The sequence below is a fragment of the Morone saxatilis genome, unplaced genomic scaffold (assembly GCF_004916995.1).
Source record: "Morone saxatilis isolate NCDOM2014 unplaced genomic scaffold, NCSU_SB_2.0 Contig23, whole genome shotgun sequence".
Taxonomy (NCBI): Eukaryota; Metazoa; Chordata; class Actinopteri; family Moronidae; genus Morone; species Morone saxatilis.
The window spans coordinates 22,717,016-22,736,990 of record NW_023339796.1 but is presented as its reverse complement, the minus strand read 5'-3'; the positions used below and the strand labels follow the sequence as shown (position 1 = coordinate 22,736,990).

The 19,975-nt window shown below is 39.8% G+C and overlaps 1 protein-coding gene across 1 annotated transcript in view; it reads right to left on the bottom strand.

Annotated features, from left to right (window-relative positions):
• Positions 1–19,975, bottom strand: part of astn1 (astrotactin 1) — a 374,129-nt gene that overhangs the window by 9,431 nt on the left and 344,723 nt on the right. Inside the window, exons 21-23 of the mRNA XM_035669982.1 lie at positions 10,714–10,849; positions 7,956–8,056; positions 6,471–6,654 (exon numbers count right to left, since the gene is read on the bottom strand). Of these exons, the coding sequence (XP_035525875.1) occupies positions 6,471–6,654; positions 7,956–8,056; positions 10,714–10,849 (421 nt within the window). The remainder of the gene's footprint in view (positions 1–6,470; positions 6,655–7,955; positions 8,057–10,713; positions 10,850–19,975) is intronic.

Sequence of the window (19,975 nt, the reverse complement as noted above, 5' to 3'; positions counted from 1 at the left end):
TGAAAAACAAAAAATCTAATGTTTCTTTAATTAAAATAATTTGGAACACAGTGTATAAATGTTACTTCTAGGAGACTGAATATCCTACATGTAAAATGCACAACACTAGAAAGATGCTGTTCCCTTATATTGAACTATGTGTGTTATATAGATGTATATATACATATATTTACTGTGTGTAGAAATATATGTATATATGTGTATATACATATACATATATATGTAGACATAGATATACATTACATAGGGAGCAGATAGCAAATGTACGTGCCCTAGATGTAAAAGACTTCCCTCCATCCCCTCCGATCTGCACTAAAAGTATCTTTTTATAAATAGTTTCTAAAAAAAACAATCAGTATTCTTTTCTAATTTGATAAACTGCATAATTAAAGTACCGTCACTAATTGCTAAAAATAGATTGTCTGGTTCCAGTCAAGTGTAATATACGGTAGTTTTGGAATTGACAAAGCAGAACCTTGGATTGCTCCTAGTGAGGGCAGTTGAGGTATTTTTAATTTAACTCGTAACCATTTATACTGATATTGATAATGGGATATTTTTCCTGGAAATTTATATCAGAGTGCGTAAATATTTATATGTTTCTGTTCAGTATCACAGAAACCAATAAATCACTGCTGGACGAGCAGCTGAAAGGCACTTCTACTTTAACTGTGTGTATTTTTGTCTTTCTCTCAACTATAAAAAGTCGGAGAGCAAAGTAAACAGTCTGCTGTGATTATGATTATGATTTCCTGAGAGAAATTCCAACCATAACAATACTTATTATCGCAAGCACTCCTCTGATTAGAGAGACTGTCATGTAAAAACAAAGAAAATAGGAAAAAATCAAATATTTTTCAGTTCTTTAAAGGGCACAGAGTCCAACCAAGGACATGGTCGGGACTGAAACCAGGCCAGGATGGAGGATTTTCTTTCAGCCCAGCCAAAACATCCAGCATTTATAAGTCAACATCCAAGCAACATGCCTTAAATGATGGGTACTCCCCTGGCGATGACAAGATCTGGCCCTCGGGAGGAGAAGTGTCAGGCTTTGGAGAGACAGCCTTTCGGTGAGTTTATGGTTCGAGTTAAGACGTCACGCGATGTTGCATGAAAAAGGCAACAAAAATGTCTTCCGCGGGATGCCAAACGGTCTCCTCAGTGAGATTCGATATGTTTCTAAAAACAGCAGATCTGAATATCGGCTGCCACAAGAAAGATAAAGCCACATTTGTCCATTCATTTGGTTCCAGATTCTGCTTACTTGGCTGCTGTGAGTTTACATTGAGTCAGAGCCTGAGCAGAGCTCTTGTTATCTGTATTTTGACTAGCTAATGAAAATCTAGTTTATTCAGTCCTCATTGTTTGTGACAGAGAAACTGGGGAATTCTCTCCATGAAACATTGAGCTGATTTGGGAAGATGAAACTGTGTCCTGTGGTCTGTACATGTACAGTATGTATGTGTGTGTGTGTTAGAGGGGAGACTGTCTGCTCTCTTGTTTACAGGCGGCGGTACCACAGATGTTGTTTGGGCGGGAGAGGTATATTCCCTCTCAAGTGGCCAAAGAAATGGTGATTTAAGATCAAACCACAAACAAAAGCTACTTAAAGAGGGGCTGTCTAGTCCCCGGCCAGATATTGCTGTTGTGGATGTTACTTAAAGGTTCCCTGTTGAGTGTTTAACCTCTAGTTGCACTATGGAGCTGTGCATGCACAAAAGGATGCACATGCACACGTTTGCATGTGGATGACGTGATCTACAGTCCTACCAATGGTGTCATACTGTACCGCTGATCTAAGGGTGGTAATACGCCGAGATTTGCTGCAATGTGCGAACATTATAATGAATAACAGTGAAATAAAAGGACATGAGATGTTTACTGTTTCAAACTATTACTTTAAAACTATTGTCAGGAGCAGGTAGAGGTGTCAGGAAACATCAGCTAATAAATACCAGCAGCCTGTTGCTCCAGCTGTGTGTAAGTTCAAACTTAGCCCATTTATATCGTAAATTATGACCAAATTGTGATTTATGCACTAAATAAAAGTGGTTGCACCACAGAGGTAAGTAACTGCTAAATATTTACACATGCCCCTCAGGTAGAGTAAATCATAAAATGTCACAGATTTATACTCACTCATGGAAAAAACTGCAGTTTTTAGTAGTAATCCGGTAGGTAGTCCAGTAGAGACCTAATTTATTGATGACATTTATTTATGATCATATTTATTCATGATATTTCAATATCAATCTAGCTTACTGCGATGTGCTAGATACCAAGTGGCTCGTAGCATATCGCCAATAGAACGTCCTCATGTAAACACAGTGTATATCCTGGTATCTAGGTAATACTGGCTAAAATGGGTGTGGATCCATATCTATCCGGGGATTTATGTTTTATAGTTTCTGAAGAAGACCAAGATGAAGATGTCTAACAACAGCAATCAGAACAAGGTGTCAGCGCTCAATGGTTGGAGCCCTAATGAATTGGTAGATTCAATAAACAGTTGTATCTCCACACATCCCCGGTGTTTATCAGACCGACTACGTTGTGATACTTTATACCAACAAACCATTGGCTTAGAAAAATGTTTAAGGATATAATCTTTACCCTAATATGACCCAGTGTTTATTCATACTAAGACACAGATACAATGAGCACAGACCCCACTGTTAGAGTCGACCTTTGTTCAACCAAATGACAATAATCAAAATCATCTTAGGTGCTTTTGGAGAACAAGGCCAATGTCAATACTGGATGCCTGAAAAGTCGGTCGCCTATTTTGTTTTGCTTAAAATGATTTCAATCGTATTTTTGTCCTGGCGCCGTTGCAACCGTTTATCTGCTGCATTTGTTTTTCCCAACGGTTGAATAACGTCACAGAAACAAAGTGTTTGACGCCGAGGGGGAAGATGTCAGCACACTTACTTAGACACACAGCAGTGGAGCTGCCTGCCCGCTCGCTAACAATAGACCGCATAGAGCTCTGCCTCAGGTCCAGTATAGAGTCTTTCCTCACACCAAAACCAGAGACATAGGAAAGTCTAATGTTCATTTGATGACTTGGCTAAACAAAACATGTTTATACTTCCTTCCCCTGTTGCCAGGCCTCACCTTGAATGCACTTCTCTTCTGCTTTTCCAGCTCTGAGGTGCCTTTATTAACATTAATCACCCCTCCCTTTAACTAAATTGGGGGGCTGTTAATCTAAGTGTATTTTAATGGAACACTTCAGAAGCAACTCCCTCAATTACATCAACTCTTTCCAGCGTGGTCCCTATTAAAAACAACCTTTCATTAAGGGCGGGGGAACCCACAGACAGGGAGAGAAACAGAGAGAATTAAGGGAGCGTTGGCTAATCAGTTTCACCTGCCAAAGTGAAAGCATGTACCACAGACTGCCATTTAGAAGTATATTTTATGTCGGACACATGGCTCTGTTTATAAAACATTAAGCTACAATTTTACATTATGGGTACTTATCCGTAGTTTAGGGGAAAATTTGGGGCCCTCCCTGGTTGTGCGTTACTAAATGGCCCCGGTGATGTCACAGAGGTTAAGCTCACTCGGCTTCCCGGTCGGTTTGAATGAATTTCCCCCGTAACTCTAATTCACACAAACAACCGCCTAGAATTAAAGACGGCACTTTGGAAGCTGGGAGCGGAACATCTGCCCACCTCTGAGAATCAAGACAAGAGTGGGACACTGCCGAGCTTCGAATGGGCCGATACCATGGAGATTTGGCTGCGTGAGCCACCGTAGAATGTGTTTGTAATTGCGGGGGGAATTTGGAACAAATTACAGCTCGCTTTGAAAAGTGTGCGAAGGAAATACTTGGGCTGGATAGGATTACCTTTGTTTTGGTTTTGTTTAGAGTGTTTGGGTTTTAGGAAGAATGAATAATTTTTAGCATAGTTTCACAGGTTTTTTAAGTGGCACTGTGCGGGAAAAGCACAAGGGGATACATCAGGGTGAGCCTTCTTGCCCAGGCCTGCAAACTTAAAGATCCACTCCACACACGTTTTAACACTTATACACTAAATACTCTGCTATGATTCACATTTCCTTTAACATGGTATTCCCACATAAAAAGTAAATTCAATCTTGTCTACATATACTCTTTCTCCCTAATTGACATATTGTAGATCTATGAATGCTCCGCCCACCACAGATGAATGGTTGACTAGTGAAAGAGCAGTTAGCATCATGATGGCTAGTGTTAGTGGAAACATTGTCGAGATTCGGCCATAGCCTGGATGTTTGAGCCTCAGTCAGACCAACACACAGACAAGGAGTGTGTTGTGCCCCAAAATCAGTGACTGCTACGATGTTGTGCTGCTGTGCGCCCACTGCTACAAGTATTGTTATCTTCTATTATTATCATTACTATGGCTGTTATTGACATTAGTATTATTAGTCATATTTCTATCATTATAGTTATTGTTATTATTGTTGCTGCTCTGTATCTGTCTCTCTCTCTCTATTTATTTATTTTCAGTAAACCGTCTGATACCATTTCAACCATATTGACATGTATTTTGTAATCCTTAGATTGACCACAGACGAGCCATTGATGGCCATTGGATTTTCATGGCGCACATCATACATTTATTAATGTAGACCACTGACCATACTTACTACAGTTACATGTTATATATTGCTGGATACAGCACAGTCAGACCTTTCTAGCAAACCCTGGTTGGTGTGTTTGGGACTATCCCAGCCAAAACCACCTTAAAGTAAATTAATACATTCATTACAGACTCTCATATTTGATATTTCCATCTATTGAACTTCTGTGTTTGTATTTCCCCAATGCATGCTTTGTTCTACTTCCGGTACAGGTATGTCAAGATTTTGGGTGCCTTCCCACTAGCCTAATTGTTCTTGCTAGAGCTCCAGAGAGTGTGAGAGAGGAGCTGTAAAAATCTATTGAGATGGCTTTTGGTGCTTAAAACCACAAGTTTATCTTCTTATGGATATCAAAGCATCAAATAAAACACCAGAAGACCTTTAAGGTGCCAATATACTCCATCAGAACTGCTTGTCGGGTGGTCGAATCACACATTTCCATCGTTGGATTAGGGGGTTCTGGGCCCGATCATTTCTGTAACTTTCCGAAACTGATGATCCAACATTTACACCCACAATCACACGCTGTGATTGGCCGGTTATGCAGAGTTGAGAAAAGAGTCAGTGTTCTACTCAACTCTCTTCTTTTATTATTGACAACAGTTCCTGTCACTTTTTGTGTGCAACTGCTTTTTTATGCAACCAGAACAGTGGGATCTGCATTTGTATTTATCACAGTCCCTGTAACATCCAACATCATGGCTATCTAGCAGTTGGGGAGTTAAACATAAAAATTAATACAGTGTTTTTGAGGATTGATGCAATTTTAAAAAACTAAATTAAACTAAACTAAACTAAACTTATTGGTATTTTCTTACACCCCTAGAATATATACTTTCATTTAAAAAAATTCAAAATATGTTTCCTATAACAGCTGCAAACATTGCTCAGACGTGTATATGTGTATATGTTGGGGACTATTCTCAGCAGCGGATTAATACACATTGGGTGCATTATTGTTGAAGTATTTTGCGTATTATGATTTAATGAGCACACTTCATGGTATGTCACAAGTCTTCTACTAGTACTTGGGATTGTGAGTGAGGTCTGTGACTCACTGTTAGGATGGGAAGAGTTTCACATGAGCAGTGAGGGGTAAAGTGATCACTAATGGAGCATATCTGTAATTTTAGTCCCGACCAAATCCACCATATGTTTAATTTTTATGGATTGCTAAATCAGAGTCTGGGTTTTCCAACATATTTGAAATTGCTGGTGAAAGGACTGTCTGCTCAAGTTGCACTTTAAAGTGGTGTTCACACCGAACCATCGCAGACTCTTGTCTAGTTGCCACTTTTCTTCAATCTTGCAGCCAGGCTGAACTGTTATTGTTTGAAGACGTCAGTTTCAATTGTACAAGTTCAGAACGACAGATTGCATTTTCACACTCATTGCACTGCAGTTTTCGGGGACTGATTGCAGTCAACAGACACATTAGAATGGCTCAGTCTTTTGGTATTCTGTAAAAGCCTGACTCGTTGACTTGTATATTGTTAGGTCCTTCTGATAAATTGGCCATCAAGTTAAAGTTGATGATCAATTTGCTGGAAGGAATGCATATTGCTGATCTGAGGTTACATGTCAGAGACGTGGGCACTTCAGAAATACAAACTGAATTCCAAACGTTTGACAGTCTCATAGTTTGTCATTTTCCATCCATATCTACTGCAGTATTGAAGCAAAAGGTGCAAATAATACATTTTCATCTTCTAAAAATGAGACATCTTTTGTTCTTTGCCTTGCTTTAAAAACTCAGAAATGCACATTTTATTTCTACGGTGTTAAAAACTAGAAAAATATAGCTATAAAAAAAACGGGTTTAAAGATAACTGTACCTTGGTCCTAGCTCATCCTCACACCTCCAGGTGAATTCTCCAAAGCTCTCGTAGCGCTGGTTGTAGTGGTAGAGGACACGGTGGAGCGTGGGAGCGCCCAGGTCCATCAGAGTGTTGTAGGCCGTCTGCTGCTCCTTCCCACTGGTGTAACCATTGAACAGGTTATAGATCTTATCAGCTATTTCTGGAATGGAAAACACAATTATGGGTCAACAACTTTAGGCACACAGGCGCTGTTATTGTTGTTTTCGGCTTTAAGTATTGCTATCTCCCCTCTGCATGTAGTGGTAACCACTGAGATCTCGGCCTTAATTTTGTTACTTGATGAGTCAGCTCTGAGTGGAACGATGCTATACCCCACAGCACGTTGCTGTTGTCCGCTTTCCAAGCAGCATCTCCAATGTTTTCTTTTTTGGTTGAGTCCGAGGCTTCAATTTGGCCTGTTTTATCATTGAAGTGATCACATCCCTTGGTCAACTTACTTAGAGTTGTCAAAAATGGAATTTCAAACTAGAAAAAAAATTCTTAGCCACTCATCGTTTGACAGCACCCCGTCCCATCTACATTATTTTCTAGATGAATCTATTAATCATTCGGTCTATAAAATTGACAAGGTGGCATCTTCAAATGTCTTACTGAGTCTGTCCAACAGTCCAAAGACCAAAGCTATTCAGTTAACAATCACATAAAACCTTACATTTGAGAAGCTGGAACTAGAGAAAGCCCTACTTTGCATTTTAGATGAATAATACAGATGCCGTTTTATGTGCATATCTTGATATCAGTAACATTTTAAAATTAATAAATCATTAACGCCCTCTAAAGCCAAAGTGGTTGAATATTTTCTTCAAACGGGAAATTGGTTTTTCGTGGCTCGTCAGATTAGGAACTTATCCTCCTGTCCTGGTTAATAATGCCAATAAAATCTGTTGAAAACAGAGCCGCAGAGTGGAAGTATTGTATTTCACACCATTCATGTATTTCCAGGCATTAAAATCAACAGCGTAAGCCAGTAGTATCACACTTCACTGGCTGGAGCATTTTTGCAATGGCTAATTCAAATCAGCAGGATCCGCAATAACATCTTTGCTATAAATCTCTCGCTGGGGCAGAGAGTGTAGGCATTTTTGACGATATGGAATAACACATTTTTATAGTCAATATCCTCATGGAATTGTAGCGTACCATAAACAGTCCTACTCCAGAGAGGAATCCGTCTCTGACTTTATGACTTGCTCCATCTTTAACAACGGAAAGAGCAAATGTCCTTTGAATTAGCTATACCTATAATATATTTAGTTACTAGACATTTTAAATTACATCTGACTGACTATATCCCTTTAATGCCCCATACATAAACTCTGTATCACAATCACTTTAAGCATAATTTATGTACAGTGCTGGAACATGAGACCCATCTCTGTGAGCCACCTGTGTACAAAGATGATTCACCTTTTTGACTTTAGTCAGCGTCTCTTTCCTCACCTTGTGCTTTGACGTCATCCACAGTTGGACACGGAGTTTTGATGGTGACCTCACTTGGACTGGACCGGCGCCCTGTGTTGTCTACTGCCCACAGCCGGAACCTGGACACATAAACACAAATGTTAAATGTCTGCTGCTGATTGTGAGAGATAGAATCCTTTTCTTAGCCAAAATTTTAATCCAGCCATTTGGATTTCCTGCAATAAAGTCTGATGAATCTGCTGTGCAATCATCATATAAGCAAACATCTTTAATGCAGCTGCTAATTCAATTAAAAGACTCCCCTTGTTGGAGGTGAGAGCCTGCATTATCAATACAGGACTTTCACTGAAGCCAGACTGACAATAATTGAAAAAACTAAAAAATAATTTCACTGAATGAATATCTCCACCTAGTGAGCAAAACACAGACTGCATCCACCTGCAGAATCCACACAAACAGCAGCAGAGGGTAGAGAACTGAAGAAAAATATCATCAGCCTAGAGACATACGTAGAGTTTTATTCAAATTGCAGCTACAGATAAAAAGATTAGCAGACTACAGATATGCACACTTCACTGAAAAGAGACCTGATGCATTTTGAGCGACAGGCTTTAAAACATTCCAACCTTTCCAACGTGGTCTTCAAAGACTTAACTTGCAGCTGGAGAGTATTTTCTGTGTCATGCTTACATCCGAGCATGCACATACATCTCCCCACACAATACATTTTCCCCTACAGGGCACTAATCTCAAGCTTTGCAAGGGTTCTGCCTGTATGGGAAATAAAAGGAGTGTGCGGTGCCCTGAACCAGAGACAAGGCCTCGGCTCAGAGAGATGAATGAGCTGCCAGGCAGGCTGGAGAGAGCAGGAGCCCCGCTGATTTCGGGATTAAAAGGGCATGTGTAGCTCAGCCCACATACATCAAAACAGTTTGAAGAGGCTCCGTCCTCGGGCCTCTTGCCCTTTTTTCTTTGCTTTTGTTTTCCTCATGCTCTCCTCTCTGCCGTACCTCCCTCTTAATCTTTTTCCTCTTTTTCTTCCTCTACCCCAAACTTTGCCTCTGCATCTCCATTTTTTTCTCTCCACATTACTCCGTTTATTTTCCTGTCTACAAAGTGTGTGTGGCTTGCTGGATAAGTGTCAGCATATGTATGAGAACATCGGAGCATCCGGTGTGTGTGTGTGTATATCTGTGTGTGTGCTACATCTTGGTTACTGCATCACATTGTTCAGCTTCACTCAGGCACACACAAACAGAAAGAACTATTGTGGTATTGTCTTAGAATTTCATCTAATATCTTTGTGGGGACTAAAAATTATCCCAATTCAAAAAGCTTACCTTAGCTGTATCCCTTAATGCCTAACACTGAAATAACCCCTATTACTTTGGTCAGTCAAAGTGTCACGCCCAACACATTTAGTCGGTGGTTAGTCAAGTATGTGAGGACTTCACTTGGAAATAAACTCACTCTTTCCCTAAGGACTATACATGTGGAAAGATACTGTGTTCATGAACTTCTAACTTTGGTAGCTTGTATTTGACCTACTGGCCTAGTTTGGGTCATCAGATGTAAATAATGCACAATCACAATCACGGCAGAATATTTAATTACTTAGAAAAACTACAGCTCCGTATATTGATAAAACCAGCCTGTATGTGTTTCGTATGGCACCAAGGTTATGGCATTCTAAAGAACATCAAAGGCACTATGTATAAGATGCACACAGTACTTGATTTTTGGATAGAGATAGCTAAGTGAGGTGTGTTGCCTAGCTTAGCACAGTGTGTTGGTTTTTTAGTCATATGCTGCTTTTGCACACCATTTCACTGCATATTGCATATGCAGTAGTTTATATATTTTTTATATTTTTTGTCTTATATTGTCTTTTTTCATTTAAATTTTTATTGAATTCTTAATAACATATTTTCTATTATATTTCATAATATTCTTATTTTGTAATTCTTTATTGTACTTTTACACTTCTGTACTTTTTGCACTACTTTCCCCTATGCTGCTCTGTCTGATTTGAATTTATCCTATGACAGATCAATAAAGGAACATCTTATCTTACAGTACTCATCTTTATAGTAGACTGTTTTTGCAGTTAGCAGCCTATACAAGAAAAGAACATACTTTACTGTTTATTCTGAAAGGAAATGTCAATCAAACTGTGACTTTGAAATGACACTCACAATTAAACTTCACAAAGAGAAAACAAAATGTTTTTCTGAAGATGATTTGTTCTTTATGGTCTTTCTGGAGCTGTCTCACCACAGTTACAATTACCCCTAATATTTTCCAGCTGTGAGTAGCTCCTCCATTTCCTGTGTACAATGCATTTTGGGATAACAGTATAAATCAGTAGCACGCTCAGAAATCAAGTGTTTTTAGTATGAATTCTAAAGTTTTCGAGCATTCATCTTGTCACTTTTTCATTGTAAAAACAATATATAGGTGCCCACCAAGAACCTGCTTGGGATTAGTACATAGTATAGAAATGTAGAACAGTTTATACATTAAAAGATCAGTAAAGCTTTTTGTTATGTTGTATACCTGAGTATTGGCAAAATGACAATAAAGTTGAATTGAATTGAAATGCACCAACAATCCACTAGTTAAATCTGTACAAATAGAGCAAGGCAAACATTTGCTTTACCTTTAATCTAAACACATCTGACAGTGCAGAGACTTCTATTAGAACTAATTTGGACTGAGATCTGGTAAGTGGTTTAAATGTGTTTAAATGTTCATGAGAAAAAAAAGAGTAACTTACATGTATGTGGTGTCGGGCTCCAGGCAGCGAATGATCATGCTGATGGAGGAGGACAGGAGGTTGGGGATGTCCCCTAACATCACACATGGAGACCTGGCCCCGGACAAGATGTCATCCACAAAGCTCAAAAGGGTTTCTGTGGCAGAGAGAAAGACAGCGGGACAATCTGGATGAGAAGGTATAATTTAAAGATTTCTTCTTGCCTGCTATTTTCTCAGTTTTTAATAACTGCTGTTATTTTAAGCTGTTATTTTGGAACAGTGCACTTATCAGCATTGTATTTTTTTTAACTACTTCGAGGAAGTAAGGACAGCTCTGCTAAATAAAGTATATACAGCACAGATTATGTCTACTTTTGAAAGGGCAAATTAATGAACCTTGACATTAGACATAGCTCTCTGCTGCACAGTAAACAGACATCTCGACAAAATGTAAAACAGATGAGCACTGCTTTGCTCTACCACAACACACAAGTAAGTACAGTGTGTACCTGTAGGGCGAGTCCATGAAAGCGAAAAGGTCAGTTGCTGTTTTACAGACTTTGAGTGCTTTTTTAAGGGCAGAGAGTCTGCCAGCATGTCGACCATTATTGAGAATCTCCCCTTCCAAAAGATGTCAAACGTGTGACAGTGAGATTTTATTGACCTAATGATCGGACACAGATACATCTGACAGCAGTATTCAGGATATGGAGACCAGCCTGTTCAGTGTCACGCTGATACAGTTCTACATGCAGTCCACTCAGTCAACTTTACTGTTGCAGATGGATGTTCAAGGGCACCTTCACAGTGGATACTGAGGGAGAAGAGTGTTACTCATTCACTTCCCACCCACTTTCCCCCAGCAGATTCAAAACACCAGTTTTAAGCTAAAAGTTTTCTCTCACCTCTAGGTCTACCTCCCCCACCTTTTGCATAATTCATGTCTACAACTGTTGACGCCTAAAAAAAGTCTTCATCTGCAAGGTTACAAACACAACACACACAATCATACACATTAAGTAGGAGTCAAAAACCTTAAAAAAATATTTTTAGTTTACACGATTAAAAAATAATCTTTGTTTCAAACTTCCACCATTATCTACCAATTACAAAAGCTTGTAAAATAAATTTATAGAATATAAGACAACATTTCTTAGCAATATTTTTAAAACAGATACAGTCAGGGCAGAGTTGTAGTGGTGCGTATACGCAGGTATATGGTCCATACCCACCTCTGGGCAGGGGGGATTTACCGTATACCTAAAAATAGCCAGATATACAAATCCATCTTGCAGATGCAGGCTGCGGCCAGTCATTAACAGAGATTTTGTCCCCTGACTTTCAACTTTCATATACATTGACCTGGAAGCTGTGAGCGGCTGGGTTAAGGGCTTTGCTCAAAGGCACCTCAGTGGTGGTAATGAGGGAGGGGCAGGAGCCGCTTTTTCACTTTCCACACCCTGATTTACCCTTCCCATCTGCCTAACCCAGTGATCTCCTGGTCACAAGCTTGCTTCTCTTACCTTTAGGCCACCACTACCCCTAGCTAATTGTGGACATGCACAACTCCAAACATGAACATCCATACCAAAACTTCTGTCAAAAATAATTACTATAACAACACCCGCAAGCGAACAAGAAGCAATGGCCTCCCCAGAAGGAGATGTAATGTTTGTTAACTGTGTTACATCGACAGCTGAGGCACCTCAGGGGTTCACACCTGTTGATCAGACCGCTGCTGCTTCAACAGGTGCAAAGTCTCAAGCTTTAACAAGCAAGGTTGTCCATCCTCTGTGTTTTGCTCTGTGAACACACCAGTGGCAGAAAATAAAGCAGCACATTAACTCAAGTAGTGTGCGTAAGCTACAAATTTGAGGCACTTGTACTTTTCTATTTCAGGCTACTTTATACTTCCACTCCACTACATTTATTTAACAGCTTCAGTTACTAGTTACAGATTAAACCCAACAGTATATAAAGTAGTTAAAACCTAAAATTACAACATTAAATTGACATTCATATGCAAGAAATTACAATCAATACAAAAGAACAGTATAATAATGTAACCGCTAGCTGTTAATGCTTCCGTACCGCTATCTGAGGAGAACACTATATCCACCTACCAACACACCACAGAATCCGATAACACCTGTTTTCACCTGAGTCCCTAACATGAGAGAGAAGCAAACCTCTGACCCCCACCTCCTCTTCCCTCCATCACCTCCTCTCCTCAGGGCTTCTTTCCTGCTACCCAGGCCGGTGGTGACACATGCAGCTAGCTATGTTTTCCCAGCTGGCACTGCGTACGTCAAAAGGGCATTTAGCCACCGAGGTGTGCCTTTCACTGTAAGGGGAAAAACCCTCTGCTTGGAAAAGCCAAGTCTGTGTGTGTGTGTGAGCGCAAAGGTGTGTGAAGTGATGGGTTGCTCTGAGGTGGTCATCTGTGACCCTCCGCTACACAAGCAGTGCCTGTCTGTGTGTATTTGTACAACATGTGTGTGTGAAGTGATGGACGCCCCAGAGGTGGTCACCTGTGCCTTTCCTCCACAAGAGCTTTCCCTCTTGTGTGTGTGTAAATATGTGCACTGTATGGGTGAGTGATGGGTGCTCCGAGGTGGTCACCTATGTCTTCCCTGTCGACCCTGGCCTGTGTCACCAGCTGGTAAACAGAAGGCCAAGTGCCATGGAGTCGTGGAGAGAGAGAGAGAGAGTGCCTGGATGTAAAAAGGTGTGCAGCAGCTGTCAGAGAGAGGTGTTTACCCAGCGCAGAAACTGACACACGAGTGAAAGACATAAACAGTGCCGGAGATGTAAATGAAAAGTGACATTGTGAGGCTTTGCACCACTTAGCATATTAATTGCCGGTTGGAATATCTGTCCGGCGTGTAAGAAGGTGTATAAAAAGGAAACAGTGTTTGAAACCTCACTGGAGAACGCAGTTTGGAAATATGTTGAGTAATTCTCTCAATATCTGAGCAAGTTGAGCTCTAAATGGGAAATTGCGACCAACATCAATCTTCGTATACAGTTACAGCCTGTCTAAGCATTGCAACATTAGCTATTCAGTTTGGATTTGTGAATATAGTAACTACAGTATGACGCACTGGTGTTTACCACAACTGTCTCATACTGCAGGCCTTTATGGGGCTAACTAAAACACACTACACAACTCTAATAAAAATGGTCTACTGGATGTACTCTCATTTTTACAAACAAATTGGCACAAATTCAGTTTTTTTTTGTGGCTCGAAAAATAAGAGAAAACAGCATGGGAGCTTTTAATTTTCCCTTTCTGCTGCAGTAGAGAGCAAGAAAAACACAGGGCACAGAGGGGTTAAACAATTTCCTGTGTTTGCTTTTCTGTCACATCTCACTGTAAGAGCGCTGAATGTAAGGGCTGGACACAGTGATAGATTGGTTGCCTATTTCTCCTAATTCACCTCATGACCACTGCAGCCGAACAATGTAGTGCTTTTTGAATAGGGGCTTTAATGAGCATGTCACAACTAAAACATGCTATTTGAACTGGCTATACTGTAATGCTTCGATAGGTTTATTCAATAAGTCTTCCAACACATGCTATACACAAAGAGTGAGTTTTAGGCCACTGTAGTCATTCCTCCTCTCCTGTATACACTGTTTGTATGAATACAGACTCAAAGAAGCAGGCTACCTCTTGCCTCTCATGAGCTTTTTTTTTTTAGCTTTAGTGTTTAGCACATAGTTTGCATAGTAAGGACAGTTATTTTCTCAGGTTGCCACTATACTTGTGCACAATGAAGTGGGTTCATTTCTTTTTGCCTTCTGCCTCATTAAAGTTATGTCATTTTGAATTAGAAAGCTATATTGTTTTGTTAAGTTGTAACTGGGGGACTTTGGCTTTTGCAACTCCTTCAGGCTGCTCTGCTGGGGCAACTTTCTAGTCTTGATTCGCTGGGGTGGTACTAGAATGTTATTTGAAGGTTCCATTCACATTTGAGTGTGTTTGAATTTGTATGTGTGAACAGAGATCCCTTTCCCAACGCCTGAGTTGGGAAAATCAAGTCTGTATCTCTGTCCTGGTAGTCACATTTAGGTTTATTGGCAGTGTATTGTTCTGGCAATGCAACTAACAGTTCATATCCATCTCATCTCGCTGCAACTTAGCGAGAACACACTGGGTAAACATAAATAGGGAATTTTGCTCTATAAAGACCATAACTTTGGAAGATACCCACTTACTTTAACTAACGTTGATTGCTGAAGCTTAGTATTACGCAACGAAAAACTCTTTCAACGTACATAATGTATGCAAGTATTATAGGGTGATGAAGAACCTATTCTTTAAGATTTGGTTTTGTTCATGCGACTTAAGTGAGGCTAAGGAAAAGTCGTGATCAGGCTGTGATCAACCAGCGTCACTGGAATGGGAAGAGATGGAAACCTTTCTCTCTGGTATCAGTCTGATGCTTTGTAAACCCAACCATCCAAACCAACTTCTGAGAGATGTTGTGGTGTCGGACAATAAAACAGCTAATTATAACCCAACCTGTCTGTAAGCATCCATCAGTTTTCCTTTTTCAACTTTGACCTAAAACACTTGGGGATTATGGATAGGGGTAGGGAATAGGGATTAGCATTTTAGGTGAACTCATTGACTTTTTCACCTCAAAATAAGGTGATTGAGATATTCTGACCAAACCATTGGCTTGTGTACCTCCTGTCTGATCATCTGATCACTGATGTTTTTTGTCCTTTTGGACTCCACTGGTGTGTTCCCCAATCTAAGCAATCTACTGAGTACAAAGTGAACGAAAATGATGGCCAGAACTACAAACATAAGACCCTAAGTTATGATAAACAGGAATTCTCCTTTAGAAAACCTGTCCAGAAAATCTGTTATATTGCTCTCTTGAACCATATGGCACATTTGGCCTCACCTCAGTCACTGATGTCAAAGCATGTATTTTGCCTTTGGCAGTGTCAAATGGACTGTGATTAGAAAATTATTATCCAAGTACAGATGGGTGATCCATTCTCACATACTCACTTTGCTCTCTACTCTAAGTCCCAAAACCGCCTTCCTCACATGTTATAATGTTTGTGCAGGAGGAGGAGGAGGAGGAGACTGGCTCAAAAGTGATTGTTCGTGAACCCTTTAACAAGTCCTTGCTTAGACAAAAAGTCATAAGCTCATTCAAACACAGCGGTGGCGCAGATACGGGTGTCTGAAAATATGAAAATACCTTAGAGCATTTGGATCACCTGAGACCGTTGTGGACTAAGACACATAACAATATTACTTTGTGGGCTTGAGAGCTGCCATCCACTCTTTATCTGTCCAATCTTTCCTGTCAATCCCAGTCTCCTCTGTTGACCACCTGAAGCAGCAGAACTGCAGTACAGAGCCCATTAAAAACAGTTTGAGGAACCCCACTGTGCACTGTCATGACGAGAGGAATGCTTGATGTGGGTGGCCTGCTGGCCAGGAGAACAGAAAGTGCACCTAATTCAACTATAACAAATATCTCAGTCAAAGGAGATGTGTTGTAGAACAACGTGTGCTGCCATGGCATTTATGGACATGACTCAACACCAGGGGAAGACAAAAATACATAGAAACAAAATGTTTCTCCAGTGTGTTGATTGCTGACAGGTAGCTAAAAAAATGAAATTGATTCTGGAAGCGAATCAGAGCATAACTTCACCCCTGACGGCTGTTGACTTGGCCAGGTTGTTACAGGTATTATGAACCTGAAAATTCCAAAGAAAAGAGTATGTGAAGAATTGTGACGTTTTGCCCTTCTACGTATTGTTATCACCTGATTATTGCATCCATAGGCTCGATTCCAGAGCAAGGATATCTTTGATTTACTGTATGCCACAGTACATAAAGAAAAGCCATTTTTCATCGTAGCATGGGTTCTCAAAATCCTTGTAGTCTCCAGTGCTCACCGTTTGGTGAGATAAAAAATGGAGATGGAGATTAAAAAAATGGAGATGAAAGAGAAACATGTCTTTTATATAGGGAACAGATCGTGGAAAACCAGCAGCTGAATGACACTTTAAATCAAAACAGGAAAATGAAGGTCTGATGATTTATCCCAACTAAACTGTTGGCAAGAAAATAAATGAGCACATTTTGAGTAGCTCATATTTTTCAAAACATATTGAAATGTATTTTCTCTCAGTTGGTGTAACAGGCTGTACTTCCCACCATCTGAGGAACATGATCCTGCATTTGATTTCTACAGCGGAGCCAGTCTTCTTATCCTAAGATGACATTCGTAGACTGTTAAAGGTTCAGTTGGGAAGTGTTGTAAATCTGTCTATTTAGTGAAATCAGTAAATCTGCCTGAGGCAGGAAATTCTAGCCTGATAGTTCTTGGGCAGTCACTTTGGGGGATACTGTGAATGTGGAACTAAATGATGTGGACCTAAATGATGCGAGTATGATAGTAAAATAAAATGTTTATTATATAAAATGTATGGCTATAGGCACATATCTGCTTGTTTTTGCACAGGCTTTTCAAACACACCAATAAAAATGAGAAAACAATCTCACATTTTAGGTTTTTTAGGTAGAGTTGACTTGTATGGATTGGTTTAGCTCTGATTGGCTGTGGATGATATAAATTGAGTGAAAGCAATAGTAATTGTCCACATGTTAAACCCAGCCCTTGAACAGCATTGTCCAATCTAGGGTTGGGTGATTGGACGAATATATCAGCTATTGCCGGTTGTTGTTTTCAGCCAATTTTTGTAATTTCATTTTGCTAATTTAATGGTTTAACTGCCTCCGAAGAATGAGATCTGAACAGTGACAGACGTTTAGTGGCACAGTACACAAACCCCCAAAACAAAAAGCATAATTGTAAGAAATAGATTCAACTGTATGTCTATCTGTCCCACCGCAAGCTGCAAACATTAGCATGTCTGGCTAACTACTGGTAACGTAGCATTATTTCCAAAGACAAGAAGCATATCATGAGTTAACTACATTATTTAGCAGGTTCCAGGCCACTTCAGAAAAATATCCTAACTGGTCAGGACATCCATCCTGTGTAGCAAAGATACTACTGTGTCCAGATGAAGAGTGAAGACAGCGATTTTCTCTGTTTGGTTTGGGGATGTTAACACGCCAGCAACACCAACCAAACTTTATTAGATAGCATTATGTTTGCCAAACTCATTTCTTATTCCTGATCTTCAAATCATTTTCTTCTGTAAAGCATCCTGAAAATACAATTAACCAACTGCAAATTCCTTGCAATACACAAACAATACTCGTCCCATATTTAATATTTGGCCGAAGCTAGCAAGCTACAGTTAATTAAATCTTCTAGTGACATTTGCCATCTCAGCTGACAAAATCCAAGGTTGTCAACTAGATATTAGTTTCTTACTAGTTTCAAAATTGACTCACTTTCAAGTGGTATGCTGCCTTCAAATGGGGGTGTGTCTACCGTGAAGTCCATATAGGTAAGGGGACCTGTGTTCATATGACCACCCCTTGTGTGACTTGGGTGGTGGAATGACCTCCGAAGTGGAAATTTCCCAAAAGCTACAAGTTTGTGAACATGTCTTCCCATGTTGTAACTATGACCTGTTGACGTCCAATTGAAGCCAGCCGTAAATTTGCCACTGTAGCATAAATGTATCCAGTACAGTGCTCTCAAAAATTCCACAATGAAACAAATAGCATCCGTGGCATGTAGGCCTACACTACTTTCTGCTTACAATCCCACAATGCAACGTGCCACATTTTATAGATGCACTCAACAGCTGTCAATGATGATGCAAAATGATGATTAGTGAGTGTCAGAAATCTCTACTTCTGTTTTCATTGCACTTTGTCACATTTTACTTTTCTTGATACACCAACTTTTCCACAGCAGCCAAGTCTAAAAACCTTTTTGCAATATTTTGAGTTTTATGAATTTTTAGGTGTTTTCACTCAGGTTTTTTAAATGTGCGTAAGCAGATGGAAACACACTTAATGAGTGTTACCTACCTACTGAACATGACCAAAGGCAACATCAAATGAATCATCTCTTTACAGATAATAGATTTATATCAGCTTAAGTAAAACAGATTCCCAACTGCAATGGAACATCATGTTCTATGAGGAGCAATAAGATGACATACACCACACACAGATTGTCGAGACCCAGTTTTAAAGGGGGAGAGCCACATCTCTGAGGAACTTGTCATTCAGCTGGAGTTGTTTACCCTCAGCATTCTTAAAGTATGATTGGTTGGAAAAAAACAAGGATTGCCAGAAGACTGATGTGAGTTATGGGATGTCTCACCTTTTGAAGTCCTGCCTGCTGTCGTCAGTTCAGTTGTGCAGGCCCAGACCCTTAATGTGTGTATGTGTGTGTGTGTGTGTGTGTGTAGACCCTTCTAGCCAATCCACTGCTGTTTTTCTCTGCTCCTTAATGGAAAGGACAGGTGCTTTAAAGATGATAATGTTTTTACTGTTGAATCTTATTGTCTATCACACATCAGATCATCATATCTGGCAATAAAGAGGTCAAACTTAAACAACAGGGTCAGTGGACAGTATTTTGACTCATGAGTGTTGTTTTATCATGACAGGCATTTTCATAGCCTGCAAAGAGGCTACATCAATTCCAAAATAAAATAACTAAAACCTCCTTATGATTTTGACTTGCAACCAATGCTTAACTCAAAACACACACCCTCTCTAACAATGGAAACATCCCCTGAAACAGTGCATTTATTTCTCTAAAATTTGAACGAAGTGTTGAACATTTTATGAAATGCATTAAAAAAAAATGCAAAATTGCTTTCATTCTGACATTCTGAGAGAGAGATAAGAAGAATAGGCCTCAATCCACGAACCATTCATACAAACATATTGGTTCTTAAGTGGCTTGTGCCACTAACACAAACTTGCAGCATTCACCAATTTTCTCTTATTTCTGTCTGTTGATATAAGAGGCCCATTCTAAGGTACAATTTTCAGCCTGTCAGGCAGAGAACTTCACAGTTCTCCCACAAGTCAGAACGGGCTGTGCGATTTTTATGGCATGTGAGTACTGGAGGTGTGGGAGCAATTTGAAGCACCAAAAACTACATTCAAAATGCTCTTAAAATACAATTAATTATCAGTTCACTGGTACAACTAGCTAAAACCAATGCAGTGGTCTTGCAATGACATGACATCAATATGGCAATTGATTGTTTTTCACAATGTGATAATGTTAAGTTTGCAAACTGCAGCCTGATTATTTGAATGTTGTTTTTTATTCTTCTTCTATGATAGCACTATGTTT